This window comes from Chiloscyllium plagiosum, unplaced genomic scaffold (assembly GCF_037043375.1).
Source record: "Chiloscyllium plagiosum isolate Xiang-an unplaced genomic scaffold, Cpla_swu_hap1 HiC_scaffold_17, whole genome shotgun sequence".
NCBI lineage: Eukaryota > Metazoa > Chordata > Chondrichthyes > Orectolobiformes > Hemiscylliidae > Chiloscyllium > Chiloscyllium plagiosum.
Window position 1 is genome coordinate 36135398 of NW_028270155.1, and position 20466 is coordinate 36155863.

Consider the following 20466-nt stretch of genomic DNA (forward strand, 5'->3'; position numbering starts at 1 on the left):
ACAAGCTAGATATGGTAACAAAGCTCCCAATGTTTGGGGAAGTCCAGAACCAGCGGTCACCGTCTAAGAATAAGGGGTAAGCCATTCAGGACTGAGATGAGGAAGAATTTCTTCACTCAAAGTTTTGAGCCTGTGGAATTCTTTCCTGAAGAAAGCTGTTGGGGCCAGTTTATTAAATATATTCAAGATGGAACTGGATGTGGCCTTTTGTGGCTAAAGGGATCAAGGGGTATGGCGAGAAAACGGGAGTGAGATACTGAAATTGCATGATCAGCCATGATCATATTAAATGATGGTGAAGGCTGGAAGGGCTGAATGGCTTACTCCACCTTTTTCTCTGTTTCTATTACAGAAGTATACCAGAACTTGAGAGTCAGGATGCAGAGGTGAATGTTGTGGCCATCACCACAGAGGTAAAAGGTCTGAAGGTGGCTAAGTCACCCGGACCAGATGGACTACATCCTGAATTCTGAAGATGATAGCTGAGGAGATCTGGGAGGTGTTGGTGGTAATATTTCAGAAATTATTGGAGTCAGGAAGGGGCCCAGAGGACTGGAAATGGCTAATGTTAACACGCCTTTTTAAGAAGGGAGAGCACGGAAGATGAGTAATTATAGACCAGTTAGCCTGACCTTGGTGTTTGGTAAGATATTAGAGTCTATTATTAAGGACTAGATTATGGGGTACTTGCATGGCAAAATAGGGCTGAGTCAGAATGGCTTCATCAAGGGGTAGTCATGTCTGACAAATCATTTAGATAACTAGAAGCAGTGTTGAGTTGGGGAGGCTGCAGAACAGGTTTAGAGAGGGGGAAAAGAAGTGCCAGATGAAGTACAGTATAGAAAAGTGAGAGGTTTTACATTTTGGTAGGAGGAATAGAGGCACAGACTATTTCCTCAATGGGGAAAGTCTTCAGAAATCTGAAGCACAAAGGAACCTAGGAATCCAAGCCCAGGATTCTCTTAAGGTTAATATGTGGGATCAGTTGACAGGGAGACCAATGCTACGCCAGCATTCAATTCAAGGGGACTAGAATACAAGAGGAGGGATGTACTGCTGAGGCTGTATAAGGTTCTGGTCAGACTGCATTTGGAATATTATGAGCAGTTTTGGTCCCAGTATCTAAGGAAGAACGTGCTGGCATTGGAGGGGGTCCAGAGGAGGATCACAAGAATGAACCTAGAGTTGAAGGGCTAGCCATGTGAGGAGCAGTTGAGGGTTCTGGGTCTGCATTCATTGGAGTTTAGAAAGATTGGAAGGGGATTTCATTGAAACTTACAGAATACTGACAGGCATGAACAGAGTTGACATAGAGTCATAGAGATGTACAGCATGGAAACAGACCCTTCGGTCCAACCCTTCCTTGCCGACCAGATATCCCAACCCAATCTAGTCCCACCTGCCAGCACCTGGCCCATATCCCTCTAAACCCTTCCTATTCATATACACATCCAAATGTCTCTTAAATGTTGCAATTGTACCAGCCTCCACCACTTCCTCTGGCAGCTCATTCCATACACATACCCCCCACTGTGTGAAAAAGTTGCCCCGTAGATCTCTTTTATATGTTTCCTCTCTCACACTAAACCTATGCCCTCTAGTTTTGGACACCCTGACCCCAGGGAAAAGACTTTGCCTATTTACCTGATCCATGCCCCTCATAATTTTGTAAACCTCTATAAAGTCACCCCCTCAGCCTCCGACGCTCCAGGGAAAACAGCCCCAGCCTTTTGAGCCTCTCCCTATAACTCAAATCCTCCAACCCTGGCAACATCCTTGTAAATCTTTCCTGAACCCTTTCAAGTTTCACAACATCTTTCTGATAGGAAGGAGACCAGAATTGCATGCAATATTCCAACAGTGGCCTAACCAATGTCCTGTACAGCTGCAACATGACCTCCCAACTCCTGTATTCAATACTCTGACCAATAAAAGAAAGCATACCAAACGCCGCCTTCACTATCCTATCTACTTGTGACTCCACTTTCAAGGAGCTATGAACCTGCACTCCAAGGTCTCTTTGTTCAGCAACACTCCCTAGGACCTTACCATTAAGTGTATACGTCCTGCTAAGATTTGCTTTCCCAAAATGCAGCACCTCTGAATTAACTCCATTTGCCACTTCTCAACCCATTGGCCCATCTGGTCAAGATCCTGTTGTAATCTGAGGTAACCATCTTCGCTGTCCACTACACCTCCAAATTTGGTGTCATCTGCACAAGATATTTCCACTAGTAAGAGAGACAAGGATCTGAGGGCATCGCCTTGGACTGAAGAGATGCTTCTTTATAATTCAGATGAGAAGGAATTTCTTCAGCCAGATGATGGTGAATCTGTGGGGGCCAAGTCATCAATTGTATTTCTGCATTTAAGACAGAAATAGATAGATTCTTGATCAGTAAGGGGATCACAGATTACAGGGAAAAGGTAGGAGAGTGGGGTTGAGAAACATATCAGCCATGATCAGATGGCAGAGCAGACTCAATGGGCTAGATAGCCTACTTCTACTCCTGTACCTTATGATGTTATGGTCTAACCTGAAAAACAGCTAACAGGCATTTAATATATCAAGCTGAAGGAAAAGTAGTTTCTCATTAATGCAATCAAGATATCTCTTACAACAACTATCATTGTTCACCACATTTCAGGCAGATATATTGCTTTATATAGTCTGGTCACTATGACAATACCAGCTGTCCAGCAGGCTCATTTCTCTTACTCCGCTGGGTTAAATTTGCCAGTGTCCTTTGAAAATCATCCAATTCTACCTGAGTAAATCAACTTCCACCATAAGGCTTTAATGACTCCTTGTTCCTTAAATCTTCAGAAGTCTGTTCTATTCCATCATTTTTTAAATGGCCCTTTAGCTTTCACCAGAGTCCTCTTTGGCTGAATACGCAAGCATGGTTTTTCTTGATCTTCATTCAATATAAATGATAGTCAAAAGAGGATCAAATTCAATTATAACGTTCAAAAGGGAAATGAATGTGTATGCTTAAAAAGGAAAGATTCATAGGGCTATGTGATAAGAGTAGAGAAGTGGAACTTTTGAGTTGTCCTTTCAAAAAGCTGTCACTGTTGTGAAGGGCCAAATGGCATCCTGTGTTGTATGTTTCTCAATAGTTGTCTCCATCTCTCACTTACTCTCATTCGCACATTCTCTTTCTGCCTGTCTCTGTCTGTCTGTCTGTCTGTCTGTCTGTCTATCTGTCTGTCTGTCTCTCTCTCTTTCTCTCTCTCTCTCGTGTGCACACATATGCAGGCATCTCTGTATTCAAACAGCAGTTGCCCATTTGCTTTCGTTTGATTCCTGCCCTCCCTCACCCCCAAAACACATCAAACATAAGAAAGTGGGAAGTATTCGTTCACACTCCAGACTTGTGTATTGTTGATGATTGTCAGGCTTTGGGGAGTCATGGGGTGAGCTACTTGCTGCAAGATTCCAAGCTGCTGACCTGCTTTTGTAACCACCTGTATTTATATGGCAGTCCAGTTCAGTTTCTGGTCAGTGATAACCCCCAGGTTGTAGATAGTGAGAGTTTTAGTGATGATGATACCAGGGAATGTCAAAGGATGAGGGTTAGATTCTGTCCTTTTGGAGATGGTCATTGCTGGCACTTGTGTAGTATAAATGTTATTTGCACTTGTCAGACCAAATATGGATGTTGTCCACTTCTTTCTGCATTTGGACATGGAGTGCTTCAGTATTTGAGGAATCACAAATGGTGATGAACATTGTGCAATCATTAGCAAATGCCCTCAATTCTGACTCTGTGATGGAGCGAAGGTCATTGATGAAACTGAGCTAAGGAAATTACCCTGATGAACTCCTATAGAGATGTCCTGGAGCTGAGATGGTTGATGTGCAGTAACCATAACCATCTTCCTTTATGCTATCTATATATCTAACTGTTGAACAGTTTTCCTCTAATTCCCATTGATTCCAGTTTCATTAAAACTCCTTGATCCCACATTGTCAAATGTGATCTTGATGTCAAAGATAGTCAGGCTCACCTTTCCTCTAGTTCTTTCATTAATAAAGGCTGTAATGGGGTCAAAAGTTGATTGGCCTTGTTCAGGGCAGGTTGAGCAAGTGTTGCTTAATAGCACTGTTGATAACACTTTCCATAATTTTACTGATGCAGAACGCTGTGCAAAGGACATCTTTGGGCAATTTTGTACATCGTCAGGTAGTAACTAGTGTTGTAGATGTACTCGAACAGATTGGCTAGGAATGTGTCAAATTCTGGAGCATAAGCCTTCAGTACTATTGCTGGAATGTTGTCAGGGCCTATAGCTTTTGTAGTATCCAGTGATTCCAACCATTTCTTGATATCACATGGAGTGAATCAGATTGGCTGAAGATTGGTGATGCAGAAGACATCAGCAGGAGGCACACTTGGATCATCCACTCAGCATTTTTGAAAGATAGTTATGAATGTTTTAGCCTCATCTTTTACATGGGATTGATTAAGCCCAGTTGGCTGGATTGTTGGTTTGCAGAGCATTTTAATCTCAACAGTGTAGATTCAATTCCCAACACCGGTTTGAGGTTACCATGAAGGGCTCTCCTTCTCAACCTCTTCCCTCACTTGAGGTCTGGTGGCCCTCAGGGTAAATTCCCACCAGTCACTTCTCTCTCTAATGAGAGAGCAGCCCTATGGTCTGCTAAGACTGTGGCAACACAGTATCTTTTATACTGATGTGTTGGGCTCTTCCATCATTGAGGATAGGATATTTGTGAAGCTTCCTACTGTAATGAGTTATCTAATTGTCCACCACCATTCATGACTGAATTTGGCAGGACTGCAAACCTTAGACCAGATCTGTTGTTGTGAAATCACTTAGCTGTGTTAATCACTTGCTGTTTATAATGTTTAGCAATCAAGTAGTGCTGTTTTGTAGCTTCACCAGATTGACACCTCATTTTAAGGTATGCTTTGCACTACTCCTGGCATGCTTTCCTGCCCTTATCATTGAACTAGGTTTAATACCCAGCTTGATGGTAATAGTAGGATGAGGAATATGCTTAGCAATGAGGTTGTAGATTGTGATGGAGTATGATTCTGCGACTGCTGATGGCAAGCATTGTCTCATGAATAACCATTCTCGGGTTGTTGGGTATGTTCGAAGTCAGTCTCATTTAGCTCAGCATAATAAAGGGAATTTTCAATGTGAGCATGGGACAGTATTTTTCCCTGACAAGGACTGTGTGGTGGTCACGCTTATCTGTACTGTCACAAGCAGATGCAGCTGCAGTAGGCAGATAGGTAAGGATGAGGTTAAGTTTTTTTTAGCAGCAGGACTCAACTAGCTCAGTCAGACATGATGCTGTTGAGCCAGTCAGGTGATGGACACTAAAGTCGTCCATCCAGTGTACATTCTACATGGTTGTCACCCTCCATGATTCCACTAGGTGCTGTATAATATGGAAGAGTACTGATTCATCAGCTGAGGAGTGGAGGGTGTGGCATGTGTAGCCAGCAGGAGGTTTCCTTGCTCATGTCTGACCTGATGCCATGAGAGTTCGTGCAATCCAGAGTCAATGTTGAGGACTCCTAGAACTACTCCCTCATGTGTAACACTGTGCCACCATCCCTGCTGTGTTTGTACTGCTGGTGGAGCAGGACATACCCATGGGTGGTGATGGCCTGGTCTGGGATGTTGTATATAAGGTGATTCCATGAGTATGATTATGTTAAGCTGTTCCTTCACTTTCTGTGAGACAGCTATCCCAATTTTGATTTTCGGCCCCAGATATTAGGAGGAACTGCAGGGTTGACAGGCTGGGTTTACCTTTGTCATTTCCGGCGCCTGAGTCGATGCCAGCTAGTCCGTCCAGTTTCATTTTTCCTTTCTAGCGGTTCATACAATTGAATGGCTTATTAGGCAATTATGAATCGACCATACTCTGGAGTCAGACCACCAGATAAGGATGACATTCCAGATTTTTATTGAATTCAAATTCCATTTTTAGCGATGGTGAGATTCAGAGCATTATCTGGGCCGCTGGATGATTAAAAACCGCAAGAACTGCAGATGCTGTAAATCAGAATCAAAAACAGATGTTGCTGGAAAAGCTCAGCAGCTCTGGCAGCACCTGTGAAGAGAAATCAGAGTTAATGTTTTGGGTCCAGTGACCTTTTCTCTGGATGATAAATCCAGTGAGAACATCATGATGCCATTGCCTCCCATACATGAAAACTTTGAAAGGGTCATGCGTCGTGTTGCAACGGTCAATACTAAGGCTGAAAGCAAGACTGCATTGCAATTGGCAGAAGATTCTGATGCTGAACATGGGGAGTTTCATACTTTTCAGCCTGAATTAGGGCATTTTCTCAGGGAACAAAGCACATAGAAAGTGCTATAATCAAGTTTGTGCACTCCAGCATCGGACCTTCAAATTGCTTTCATAAACTTCACAGAATTTCATAACTTGTGGTCCATCAATCTTTATAAGTTTTTTAATATTTGCCAAGTTCAGATATACTTGTGTATATACTACTTTTATTCGTGACATCATCAGTCCAGCAGTAAAAGGATTTCTAAAGGTGAAAGAGGTCATAGCTTCCCACATATGTGAATAAAAGCTTAATCTATACAGCCAGGATAATCTATCAGTAAGGAAGAATGCCATTCTTTCAATGGGCAGATTATTTTTTATTATAGGATAGTTGTTTCTCAAGAAATGGCTTTGATCCCGTTTGAATCCATGCACAGGACCTGAGAGGAGGTTTAACAATATCCACACAGCCACCTGGGCCATAATTGAGATACTTGTACTGATCAAGCTGTGCTGTACAATATGCTTCTGCTAGAATTTCACATATGATCATGATCCTCCTGAACTATGGCAGAGGAAAATGTGAGTAAGAGAGCCTCATCCTGTGCCAACTGTGCATTCTAGTACACTGGATGCTTTTGGTCCTCAAAAGATATTAGATTCTCTAACACACTAAGTCCTCACTTAAGATTGTGGCTGGCATTCCTGAAAATGCAACTTTTAAGTGAAAAAGCTTGAAGCGAATAATGTTTTCCAATTTGAATCAATGTAAAAGCTGTAGTTAAATTCTGCAGAATTTCCTTAACTGAAAACAAGTTCTAACATTGCACCCTATAAACTGAAATACTTTGTATTATTAAATTCTTAAGTTGATAAATGAAAAATGTTATAAAACAAGATAAGGTTAGAAATCTAGAGCAAAAGGAAGGTGTTTACTATACCTGATCCTCCCTGCTGAATCTTATCACCCATCGGATTACTGAATATCCTACTCACTGCACATCCTGCACTCTGACGATCCTGTCACTGTAGATCTCTCCTTCAGCTGACCCGCCAATTTTGAAACCTCTGCTATTGCAAGATTCTTTTGTTACACCAAAACTCTCTCCAACTCTGTTCCCACTGCTTCCTTCTTCTAAACCATCACTATATTGAAAGAGGTGCAACTGTAGTGAAGACATTATTATATTAACCCCAGCTCAGCACTTCTACAAGCACTTTCACACCCTGGATTAGGCAAGCTGATCACTCACCCCTTTTCTAGTCGGTTGGCTTGCGGCCATGCCATTGGTTGACCACTTTTATTCAGCAGGGATGAGATCAGTCAACTGTACACTTCCAAGTCACTGCCATTGCCAAGAAGTCTAAATTCAACCCCAAATGTTAATCATGCACCACCTGTTTTGTGTAATTGAAGTTTTTTTATGCTCTTTCCATCTAGAATTCAAGGTTTTCCTTTTGTTTCCCCTTTTCCCCCCCTTTTTCCTACTTTCACATTAAATGTTGCACTTGAGATGTACCTTTATAACTCCTTGAACCGATCATTGCTGACAGCATCTCTGGCAGATGTGGCTCATAGCTAGGTCCTGTCCCAAGACACTAAGCATTTCAGTAGCCTCACATTTCCTTGCCACACATAGTTGAACTTTGCAATGTCTTTCTGTCTCAGTGAACAGATTCTACTAGCGAGGTCCACTTCGGCAATTGTTTATTAAATCTCTGAAAGTCCCATCTGTATTTTTATTAAACCAACAACTGTCACTTCTCAGTGTTCTATTTGTCTCTTGATGCTAACACAATCTTTCCCCCCTCTTCACAGGAGATTGTCACTTTTTCTCAATGTCTCTGCATTAAGCTGTCCTTTTATTCTGATGAAATATGAAAATTGGCACTTAATTTACAATGTTTCAATTCATATGAGCTTGGTTCCAGGCAGAGATTTTGAATGGCCACCATTTTCAATTAAAGTGGCACTTTGGGAGTAAACATTACAGTGTTGTAAAGTCTTCCATTCTTAAAACATTATTTTCTCCACATTTTTATCATTGGGAAATTTTGGTAGTAGTTGGATTAAATTTGATTTGGTAGAGGTAATGGAAAATTTGCCAAGTGAAACACAGAACATTTTTTCACTAGGAATTTAGGCAACTAAAACATGGTCACCTAAGCAGTGTTTTCACAGAATCACAGAATTGTTATGCTACAGCAGGAGGCCGTTCTGTCTATCACGCCTACATGAGTTCTGTTATCTAGTGCCAATCTCCTGCTTTTTCCTTATATCCTGCATGCCATTTCTATTCATATAGTCATCCAATACCTTCTTGAATGCCTCTATTGAACCTGCCTCCACCACATTTCCAGGCAATTTCCATTTGTTTGTTTTAAATAAATAAGTTATCTTTTATATTGCATTTGAAATGAGTACCTCTGTTCATCTCAGAAACCAATGTGTTTATTATTTGTTTTTCCTCAGACAAATGGGTCTGGGTTCGCCTCAACCCTACAGGACTAAAGCCATCACCACGATCAGGCTTCTCTCTGGCTGTTGCCCCCAACAACCGTGCCATTTTCTTTGGTGGTGTATATGATGAAGAGGAGGATGAAGACATCCAAGGAGAATTTTTTAATGACATTCATATTTATGATATGGTGAAGAATCGATGGTTTGCTGTAGAATTGAAGGGATACAAGGGAGAGAAAAAAAAACGAAGACGTGGAAGAAAAGAGGAAGATGGAACAGAAGTGAAAAGTGAAAAGCAAGACTTGCAGACTTCAACAGAAATAGTCAAAGAAATTGTAACTGAAGATGGTACTCTCATGACTATAAAGCAGGTCATAAACAACCCTGATGCCAAAGCAGATACAGAAAGTGAAGAGGAGAAGGAGGAAGGTGCTTCTGAAACTGGTCCCATCATTGAACCATGTGCTCGGTCCAATGCCATGGGAGTTATTAAAAATGGTCTGTTTTATATCTATGGTGGGATGTTTGAAGTGGGAGACCGGCAATTTACTTTAAACGACCTTTACTGCATTGACCTGCACAAGATGAATGAATGGAAGGTTCTGTTGGAAACTGATCCAAGTAAGTTTGTGGTTTTTACTGGTTCCATCACAAATCCATATGTTTATTTAAACTCCACTGGTTTGACATGGAACACTGTGGAATGAATCTTGTCCTTCATGGCAGACAACCTGCTGATGTGCTGGAAGATTAAGGATGAGCAAATATTTAGTGGTCCTATATGTCCAGAGGCGCATACCTTCAGCGGCAAGTAACTCATTGTTTGCTACTGGGGCAGCCATCACAATTGGGAATGCCTATCACCCCGTAAGAGCTGCTGGTCAATTCATCAGTTGGTTGGGTGGTTTGAGGGCAGGTGGTGCTATCACCACTAGAGTAATCATTGCCATGATGGGACCCCTTTGTGAGCAATAGGGTATAAGTAGTAAAGCACCACTCCCTCTGAGTTCTTTGGGAGACTACCATTGTTAATCTTGCTGTTTCTACACGTGATGGAGGACCATCTAAAGCAGGTGAAATGCCAGTGACAGCAGAAAGAATCCCTTAATTGTCTATATGAATGGTACATGTGATCTCTGGGCAGAGGACTGTTGTTCCCATTCCCTGCCACTGGCATGATATGGCATCTAGAAGGCACAGGGCACAACAACCCCACGTACACAGACACACACACCTCCGAGCATTAGACATAACAGCTGCAGCCATGTAGTCTGCCTTTCCATGTGATACATCCTACTGAGCCACCTATGATAAACTGACAAACGCCTGTTACAATCTAACAAGGTCTTAAAAGGATTAATGAATTGTAAAATAATAGTACCATCTAAAACTGTTAGTCTACACAGTACAACCAAACATTGTTGCTTATTTACATGTTTGAAGTTAATTTGCATTGATTTTCTCCAGTCTGCAGGTGTTGGAAGTATTACTTTCAGCTTTTAATGTATCAAGATTCATAACATTGGATGGAATTTTTTCATCAATTATCAGTTATTAAAAGGAAGTAAAACAGATGCTAATCCTAAGTGAAGTTTACCATCTGTATTGATTAACTTGATCTCATCAGAGATTAAAAGAAGAAAATCTGAGTTATTGTTTTTGGTTATTTAGTCTTTGTTGGAATGCCTGAAAAGTGGATGTTGGAAAGGGTAACCTCACAAACAGCCTGTTGAAGTTCATTGTTGCATTTGAATACCTCAACCATCATGATGTAATTTTCAGTTAGACAGTTGAAAGTTCTTTCAAATACTTCATCATCGATTTCAGTACACCAATTTATCTTTGCATGGAATAAAGTTGTTTTATTTCCAAAGATAATTTACAAAAATTATGCATGTTTGGAAAGCTGTTGGTACTCCAACAAAATTAGCAGAGATATTCTGAGAATTTGCAGTGATTTTGAGCAACAGAAAAACCTGCCAAAAACAAAAGTTGTTTTTTTCTTAGCAAGTCCAACCAACTTGTATTCTTCTGTCAGTTGTGTAATCCCAAATGTTTTCATTTCCAAAAATTGTTCACATTCTCTCATTTGAGTCACCTGGAGCTGAATTTTCATCCCAAGATGGCAGATGTGTTCACAGTTTCTTGCTATTGGATGGCATCCTAGTCATAGAATCTCTACCATGTAGAAGCAGGCCAATAGGCCCATCGAGTCCACAGTACCCCTTCAAAGAGCATCCCACAAAGTCCCACCCCATCCCTGTCATCCTGCATTTCCCACAGCTAACCTTTCTCGCCTGTACATCCTTGGACACTATAGGCAATTAAACATGGCTAATCCACCTAATCTGCACATCTTTAGTCTTTCAGCATTTTCCAAACATTCAGCCAATTATTGAAGAGATGGCTTCTGGACAGTTTTTTAAAAATGTATTCATGGAATATGGTTGACGCTGGCTGGGCCAGTATTTATTCCCTATGCTAGTTGCCCACGAAATGATGGTGGTGCGGTGCTTTCTCAGAATGCTACAATTCATTTGGTAAAGGTACCCAAAATGCCATTCAAAAGGAAACTTCAGAATTTTAACCCAGCAACACTTGAGGACCAGCACTATATTTCCAAGGCAAGGTTGTGAGTGGCTTGGAAGGAAAATTTCAGGTGTTGGTGTTTCTGTGTATATGCTGTCCTGGTGTAGATTAGATTACTTAGTGTGGAAACAGGCCCTTCGGCCCAACAAGTCCACACCGACCCGCCGAAGCGCAACCCACCCATACCCCTACATCTACCCCTTACCTAACACTACTGGCAATTTAGCATGGCCAATTCACCTGACCTGCACATCTTTGGACTGTGGGAGGAAACCGGAGCACCCGGAGGAAACCCACGCAGACACGGGGAGAATGTGCAAACTCCACACAGTCAGTCGCCTGAGGCGGGAATTGAACCCGGGTCTCTGGCGCTGTGAGGCAGCAGTGCTAACCACTTGTGCCACCGTGCCGCCAATATGGTTCTCCTACATAGGTTGTGATTGAGGATTTGGAAGGTCCTGTTTACTGGGCCTTGGTGAATTTCTGCAGTGAATCTTTGTGGATGTGGGACCAGTCAGGCCTGGATGGTGTCAAGCTTCTTAAAAGATGTTGGAGCTGCACTCATCCAGGCAAATGGTGAGTATTGCATCGCTCTCCTGGTTTGTGCTTTGTAGATGGTGGATAGCCTCTGAGGAATCAGGAGGTGAATTTCTTGCTGAAGAATTCCTAACCTCTGCCTTGCTCTTGTAGCCACAATATTTAATTGTCTGGTCATTGGTAGACTCCCAGGATTTTAATATTATTCAGTGATGATAATGCGATTGAATGTTAAGATGCGACAGTTTGATTATTTCTTGTTAGAGATGGTCATTGGCTGACACTTGAGTGGCACAAATGTTACTTGCCACTTGTCAGCCCAAGCTCGAATTTTCTTCTGGTCTTGCTGCATTTGGGCATTTTACTATTTCAATACCTGAGGAGTCACAAATGGTGCTGAACATTGTGCAATCATCAGTGAACAGCCCCACTTCTTACCTTATAATGAAAGTCAGGTCATTGATGAAGCAGCTGAAGATGATTGGACCAAGGACACTAGAGAAACTTGAGGGCCTCTTGTGGCAAGCATCCCTATCTTTGAACAAAATGGCCCACATTCAAATCCCACCTGCTCCATGGGTGTGTTGTAACATATTTGAACAGATTGCTTTTTATTTTATTCTAGCCTGAGTTACTTGAGAAATATCCAGAAGGCTACTTGCCCCAGTGCCAAGTAGCTAATTAGGGCAACTAATTATTAATTGATAATCTCTTTACATGCTTTCTAGATTTTTCAAGTGATGGGCAAGATCTCCACTGTCACTTGACCCCGTAATTGGCTTGATGGTAGCCTCCCACTTGAGGCACATCCTGCAAAATCATCTAGGATAGATCTGCTGGGCTGGAATTGCCTCAGCCATGACTGTATTTACTTTAATCAACCTTTTTGGACATGCTGTGACTCTCATCCTGAGCAGGTGGAATTTGTATCTGGATCTTCTAGATCAGAGGTAGGGTCACTACCACTACAAGACCTGTCAGACACAGCTACATGCTATCCCATCGAGCAGTTCTTTGTAGAGATGATCCATGGGCCTTAATTGGATGCAGTTCCTGAAAGTGACCTCTTAATTGAGTATCTCCTCAAAAATCCCACTATTTCTGGATCCCAAACCTGGAGTTCAGAACATCTGGATTGGGACCCTGAAACTTAAATTCATGTAATGAATTCTAGCTCTTCGAGGTGTTTTCATTTGTGATAGGAAATGCATCTTTCTGGAGTGTTTCGAAGAACTTCTTGGTATAGGTAATTCAATACTGTGTGAAGTATTAAAAGCTTATGAAATGTTTTCATACCATCATCCACTTGTTAGTGCTTGCCGAGCTTTGCAACGTGGACTCCCATCCTTCTTTACTCTCGAGCTCTTCTAGGGCTTTATTGAAACGTCACAGAGTCCCTACAGTGTAGAAGCAGGTCATTCAACACAATAACTCTACAACACTCCTCCTTTACAATACTCATCCCCCACCCTGATGCATCCCTCTACCGTATCCCAGTAACTCTGCATTTTCCCATGGCTAATTCGCCTAATCTATACATCCCTGGACAGTATGGTAATTTAACATGGCCAGTGCATGAATCTCTGCACATCTTTGACCGTGGGAGGAAACAGATACAGGAGAATGTGCAAACTTTACACAGGCAGTCGGCTGAGGCTGAAATCGAACCGGAGTCCCTGGTGCAGCAATACTAAACATTGAGCCACTGTGCTACCCCATGCCAAAATGTTTATAGAGGTTACATATTTTCCCAATAAGGGAGAAAGGGAAAGTAATTTGAAAAATATGTTCTTCCTCTCCCAGCTCGTGCATAGAGACATGTGTCAGGGTAATACCTGACCTATTTAAATTGAATACAGGAATGCAATTGTTTGGGATTGGGTATTTCAGCTGGCACACAGTTTTTCAGGATGGAGGGAATATCAGGCCTGGTCTATATAATGGTATTTGGTCTAAAATATGTCTTTGTTTGACTGATGAAGTTTTTTGTTTAGGAAGTTGATTTTTTTTTGTTTCACTCATGTTTGCTCTCTGCAGAGAACCAAGATTGGCTAGAATCAGATTCTGAGGACGAGGAAGAGTGTGAAGGAGCTGCAGGAGGAGAAGATGAAGAGGAAGAGGATGATGATGAGAGCAGTGAAGAAGATGGTAAATATGTTGAATAAATCTACATTGTTCTTTATCTTGGTAACTAGTCTTTGTCTGTGGTTTCTTCTGAAAGCTCATAAGCGAGGTTTGTATAACAGGAGCCAACGTGGTTCAGTGGTAGTGTATCAATGGGCCATAGGTTCAAAATTCATTCCAAGAGTTGGCCACAAAACTCTGTGGTATTCAGAGCAGTACTGAGAAATAAATATCATTGGAAATTCTGTCTTGACTGTTGTTATAGTCGTAGACAATCGAGTCAGAAACCGGAAGCCTGTTTGTGTTTGTTAGAGATTCCAGGTTGCTTCTATTGGAATAAAATGAGCAAACAAACAAATTTTACAATCTTAGAAAATTTAAACAATCTACAATATGAACCCAGCCTGACGGAACTAGAAGGCCACCTGACTTGATCATATAATTAATTTTTACAGTTGACTAACATGGTGGTTAATTGCTGAAATATACTCACATGATTCCACAGCAGAAACAATAAACTGCTACATACATGTACATAGAAGACAGTTAGATCTTGACATAAATATCGCAACAAGGTTTCAAAATCTTGTCTGACACTAATCTTTCACAGTTACTGAATTCTAGCGAAATTTCGTTCCTTTCGTGCTTTCAATCTTTTCTGAACTGCATCTTCCCCAGTTTCTTTCTGTTGGACTGCCTAAACAATTTTGTGGAGAAAACGTAAAACAATTTGTGGCTGTAAGAGCTGCTTGGTTTATTTATGATTTATTTTCAATCTTGAAGCTGATTTCCTCAAATTCCAGGAGCAGTAATTACTGTTTTATAAGTTGCATTGTTTTGGAACTTCGGGGGAAAAAAAAGTCAAAGCAGTGGCATTTTAAAAAGGAGGAAGAAAGACACAGACAGAGACCACTGGTCAATGATTCAAACAAGAAAGAAACCTGCACTGCTGTCTGACACAGCAGTGAATCTGCACAGCTACTTCCTTTGCTGTTTGAGTTCAAGTATCTCTGGACATTGGAGTGTGTCTAAGAAAAGTTAACAAACAGCTGACCTTGGGGGAACCTGTGTGAGGAAGCTCACAGCGCAGTAGCAAATAAGTGCATTGTTTTTAAGTATAACCTTGCTGTATTTTGTAAATCTACAATAGTGGGTAGAGTGGGTTCTTTTTTGATTGCATATTTTATTGAGATCTGTCTCTTGATTAAAGTTTAAAAATATAAAACATAGGTACTAAGTTAGCCTGGAGTAATGTTTATAGAGCAATGAGGTTATGCTATTTTCTGGGTCTGCAGATTGTTAGGTGCAAAGATGGCCTTTAATAGAGTAATGTGCTGTTCCTTTTGGCTGTGGGAGATTAGGGAGAATTCCATGTTACTGATGATTATGTCTGCATTAAGGATGTTTGGTTGCGAATCATATCTGATCGCATGGATCAGCTGGAGTGGTAGCAATGAGGAATTTACAGTAGCTAAGGAGTGTGATGGATGGCAGTTTCAGGAAGGTAGGAAAACCGCAGATACATTCAGGTAGATGGGTTACCTTCGGGAAAGGTGGCAGAGGGAGGCAGATAGTACAGGAATCTCCTGTGATGATCCCCATCTCAAACAACTATGCTATTTTGGAAAATGTAAGTAGTGATGGGCTCTCAGGAGAATGTAGCATGAACAGCCAGGTTTCTGATACCGAGACTGGCTCTAATGTAATGAGGAGCACATCAGGTTCCAAGCAGTTGATTGTGATAGGGGACCATCAATTAGGAGAAACTGAGAACTGCAGATGCTAGAGATCATAGTCGAGAGTGTGGTGCTGGAAAAACACAGCAAGTCCAGCAGCATCCACAGAGCAGGAGAATCAACATTTCAGGCAAAAGCCACTTGGGATCTTGATCAGGTGGGCCAATGGACTGAGGAGTGGCAGATGGAGTTTAATTTAGATTAATGTGAGGTGCTGCATTTTGGAAAGGCTATTCAGGGCAGGACTTATACACTTAATGGTGAGGTCCTGGGGAATGTTGCTGAACAAAGAGACATTGGAGTACAGGTTCATAGTTCCTTGAGTCGCAGGTAAATAGGTTAGTGAAGAAGGCGTTTAGTATGCTTGCATTTACTGGTCAGAACATTGAGTATAGGAGTTGGGAGATCAGTTTGCAGCTGTGCATGACATTGGTTAGGTCACTTTTTGAATATTAACTGCAATTCTGGTCTCAATGCTATTGAAAGATGTTGTGAAATTTGAAAAGGTTCAGAAAGCGTGGATGTTGCTGGGGCTGGAGGATTTGAACTACAGGGAGAAGCTGTTTTCCCTTGAGTGTTGGTGGCTGAGGGGTGACCATAAAGGTTGTTAGGGGGCATGGATAGGGTAAATAGACAAGGTATTCCCTGGAGTGGTAGGGTCCAGAACTAGAGGACATGTGTTTAGGATGAGGGGGAAAGATTTAAAAGGGACTTAAAGGGCAACTTTTTCATGCAGAGAATGGTGTGTGTATGCAATGAGCTATCAGAGGCAGTGGTGGAGGCTAGTACAATTACAAAGTTTAAAGGGTATCTAGATGGGTATATGAATAGGAAGGGGTTAATGGGATATGAGCTGAGTGCTGGCAAATAGGACTAGATTAACTTAGGATATCTGGTCAGCATGGACGAGTTGGACCGAAGAGTCTGTTTCCGTGCTGTATAACTCTCTGACTCTATGCTGACATGAGTGTTTCATAATTTTGATGGCCTATATTTTCTCAGTTTTAGCACCTTGCAAACTTGTATCCATCTTCTTGCTTGAAGATTCCACAGACTACAAACAGCAGAGGTGATTGCTTCCAATGAACTAAAAGTTTGATTTTTCTAAACTAAGACCTTCAGCCTTTAGTTCTGAGGTCAAAACATAGCTAATGGCCTTTACGTTTACTATATCTGTCAACAGGAAAAATGTGTACACAATAGAAAGTCAGTGGGTCTCCCAGGCACTTGACTGAACCCTCAAGCTTTCTTGGAACTGCAATTGTGTCACTATCCAAATGACTTTCTGACCTGTATTTAAAACTAACCTTCACCAAACTGACCCACATGCATTTGCCTCCATTTTGAAATCTAAACTCCCCAAAATAAGAGGGAGACAATGGCCTAGTGGTATTATCATTGGGCTATTTATCCAGAGATCCATGTAATGTCTGGCAACTCAAGTTCAAATCCCATCATGACAGATGGTGGAATTTGATTTGGAAGAGTCTAATGATGACCACAAAGCATTTGCTGATTGTCAGGGAAAATCCATCTGGTTCATTGAAGTCCCCTTAAGGGAAGAAAACTGCCATCTTGCTCATGTGGCCTTCATGTGACTCCAGACCCACAGTAATGTGGTTGACTCTTAATTACCATCTGGGATGGACAATGTTGGTCTAGCAAGTAATGTTCTCCTTCCGTAAATGAATTAAAAAAAAATCTTTGATCACTATATTGTGTTCTGACATCTAGAATTAGCACAGATAAATATTGGTATACAGACCTTAAGAGCATTGTCAAATGGCATATGTAGTCAAAAGAAATCCTCTGGAGTTGTCAGCAATATGTTCAGATAACAGTGACTCTCTGGATCACCAAATCTCCCTAAGACTTTGCATACTTTGCAAGGGGTATCAAATCTTAATTTTCGATGATTTAGCTTGTGAACATCCTCAAAAATTCCAAATATTCAGCCTGTTGACTTGATATTTTTGTCTTGCAAGTAGTTTCAAGCAATCGAACTTCAATTTTACACTGCCCTAACAACTGCTCACCATCCAGCTGCTCAGATTCTTCTCAGAAGATTGTGCCATACTGGATTTATCAGGCTGCAATCCAAATCCACAGAGCAGACAAATGTTTCATCTTACTTAAGTTGGCACTGCTCCGAGCTGGGATTTTCTGAACTCTGGCATTCTCAGCTATGCCAAGTAAATACTTAATGTGGGCATCCTTCACATTCCCTCTTAGCTGCATCTTCTCAAGTGGTCATATTCCTTTCAGCTTTATTGAGCTGATGTACCCAGAGCGGATGCCCAAACTGTGCAGCAGCATGGAGCCAACTAATAGCACATGAACACTTCATGTGGCATTTTCCCCTGCCTTGGACTAAAATTAATCTCTGAGGTACTAACATTGGGAAGGGTCTAGGATGCATTACGATGGTTGTAGCCTGACACTTCGAAGATCACTTAGAATCAACTTGGCTTTTTGAAAGAAAAGTTGTGTTTAACCTATTAGAGCTTTTTGATTAATTAAAGTTATGGTCGATAAAGGGGAACCAGTTGGTGTACTGCATTTATATTTCTAAATGCATTTAATAAGGACCTACATCAAAGTGAGAAAGTCTATAGCCTTAAAACTTATCCTTAAGCATTTAGACTAAAATGTAATGTTGAATTATAGAACACATTTGCTACACATTAGAAAGTAGACAGGCAGGGAGGCTTAAAAAAAGAACCCTATTTATGCAGAAGATAAAAACATCTGTTCTCACCAAGTGATAACGGGATGCTCTAAGGCAATTAAGAACATTTGCCTTAACATCAGTGAATCTGTTTAAACAGGATACCAAGTGATAACATTCACAGCTGTTCCCTTGTGAAATTAATGACAGTGTTTGATTCTAACCCCGAAACGAAACTCGATACTATCAAAAGCCTTGTAATTGACAGTCAGGTCCTATCAATTATAATGGATTCTTATTACCCCTTGCAAGCTAGGCAGACACATTTTCTGTTACAAGTCCCTGACTTGAGAGTTCAAAAGGACATGCGAGAGAGACCATTTTAGTGCTGGGACAGCCAATGCCAGTAGAAAATTAATTCTTTGCGTTTACTTGATAAGTATTGAACTTGATTGCATTTTTGAGACTTTATGATGATTTTGAGTAGCCATTACTGGTTATGAAATGTAAACACTGATAAAGGTAATATTGATGAAGCTTTAACTTACTTGCTATTAGATTAGATTACAGTGTGCAAACAGGCCCTTCGGCCCAACAAGTCCACACCGACCCGCCGAAGCGAAACCCACCCATACCCCTACATTTACCCCTTACCTAACACTCCGGGCAATTTAGTATGGCCAATTCACCTGGCCCTGCACATCTTTGGACTGTGGGAGGAAACCGGAGCACCTGGAGGAAACCCACGCAGACACGGGGAGAACGTGCAAACTCCACACAGTCGCCTGAGGTGGGAATTGAACTCGGGTCTCTGGCGTTGTGAGGCAGCAGTGCTAACCACTGTGCCACCGTGCCGCCCACTTGCAGACCATTCTACAGACCTTACAAACTGCCCCACTATTAATTCTAACTAATCAGATTGTGTGTCGTATTTGAATTTGAATCACAACCCTGAAGAAAACATGTTTAACTCGAGACTAATGAATCAGTTTAAATGAAACTTACAGTAGTATTTCAGCCTCAGGTACAGAATGATTCAGTGCTTAAGATAAAAAGCAGGAATCTGCTCCCAGCTTAAAATTATTCTGAACCTAAGAATTTTGAAGAAATTCTGACACAATCTGTCAGGAAGCCATTTTATGATCAAAAGTTTGCCCTCCTTGCTAAGAAGCCATTTTGTAAAGCAGATGTATCAGACATGCGAGCTGTACAAGGTTACCTTATGACATCTCTCACTTAATTTAGGCTGGTACTTCTTTATAGGAACTTATCTCGCCAGCAGATGCCTAACTCAGCTGGATTTGTTTTTCCCACCTGATGGATAGCTCAAGGCCTGTAGGAGTGATCAGTCAATCGCACACAAGTTAGTCTTTTACTGTTATCTGTTTAAGAGCATACAGCTTTTTGTATAAAGGAAGCCTGTTTGTGACAGTAAGAGTAGCTTGCTAGGGCTGTTAAAGAGCTGGTGCCCTACTCTCCTAAGTTATTAGAACCTAGTTGGTTTAGCTTGTAGGTATCAATGTTATGCTGTAACATTGTTATGCTGTAAACAGTGATGTTTTCCAAGTTTACGGTTAATGAGATCGAAATGCTGGTGGAAAACTGTCAGACCAGATTTCCGGTCAGTTGAACTTGAGCCTTTGAGTTGCAATATAGTGCAGTTTTCAGAATTTGAGCTGGTCAGAAAAACTGATATTTGGAACTTGCTAAGGTTCCTAGAAAGAGAGATCTATGCAGCTTGTCCTGCTGTAACATTCCTCAGACTTTTTCAGGAGAGAGAGAGAGAGAGAGAGAGCATTCTGAGGTCTTCTGCAAGCATTCTGAGGTCCCTTGTTGTTCCTAATATACCCAGGTGATCTGGGAAAACAAGAAAAGTCCACTATAGTGTTGCTAGGCAACCTTCAGCTCATGTCTTCCAAATGAAAGTAATGTAACAATTAAACTGTAAACCTCATCTTTTATTTCTCAAACCTTTCAGTTCCAAAGTTACTTGATTTTTCAATAATTAGGTGAGTTATTTCTCACATTACTGTTCAACTATTTCTCAGTATCACAATTTGCTTCAGTA

The 20466-nt window shown here is 41.3% G+C and overlaps 1 protein-coding gene across 2 annotated transcripts in view; it reads left to right on the top strand.

Annotated features, from left to right (window-relative positions):
- LOC122558350 (kelch domain-containing protein 4) overlaps positions 1–20466 on the top strand; it is a 74056-nt gene that overhangs the window by 37484 nt on the left and 16106 nt on the right. For both annotated transcript variants that reach the window (XM_043706814.2, XM_087995839.1), the window contains 2 exons: positions 8757–9365; positions 13908–14018. In XM_043706814.2, the coding sequence (XP_043562749.2) occupies positions 8757–9365; positions 13908–14018 (720 nt within the window). The remainder of the gene's footprint in view (positions 1–8756; positions 9366–13907; positions 14019–20466) is intronic.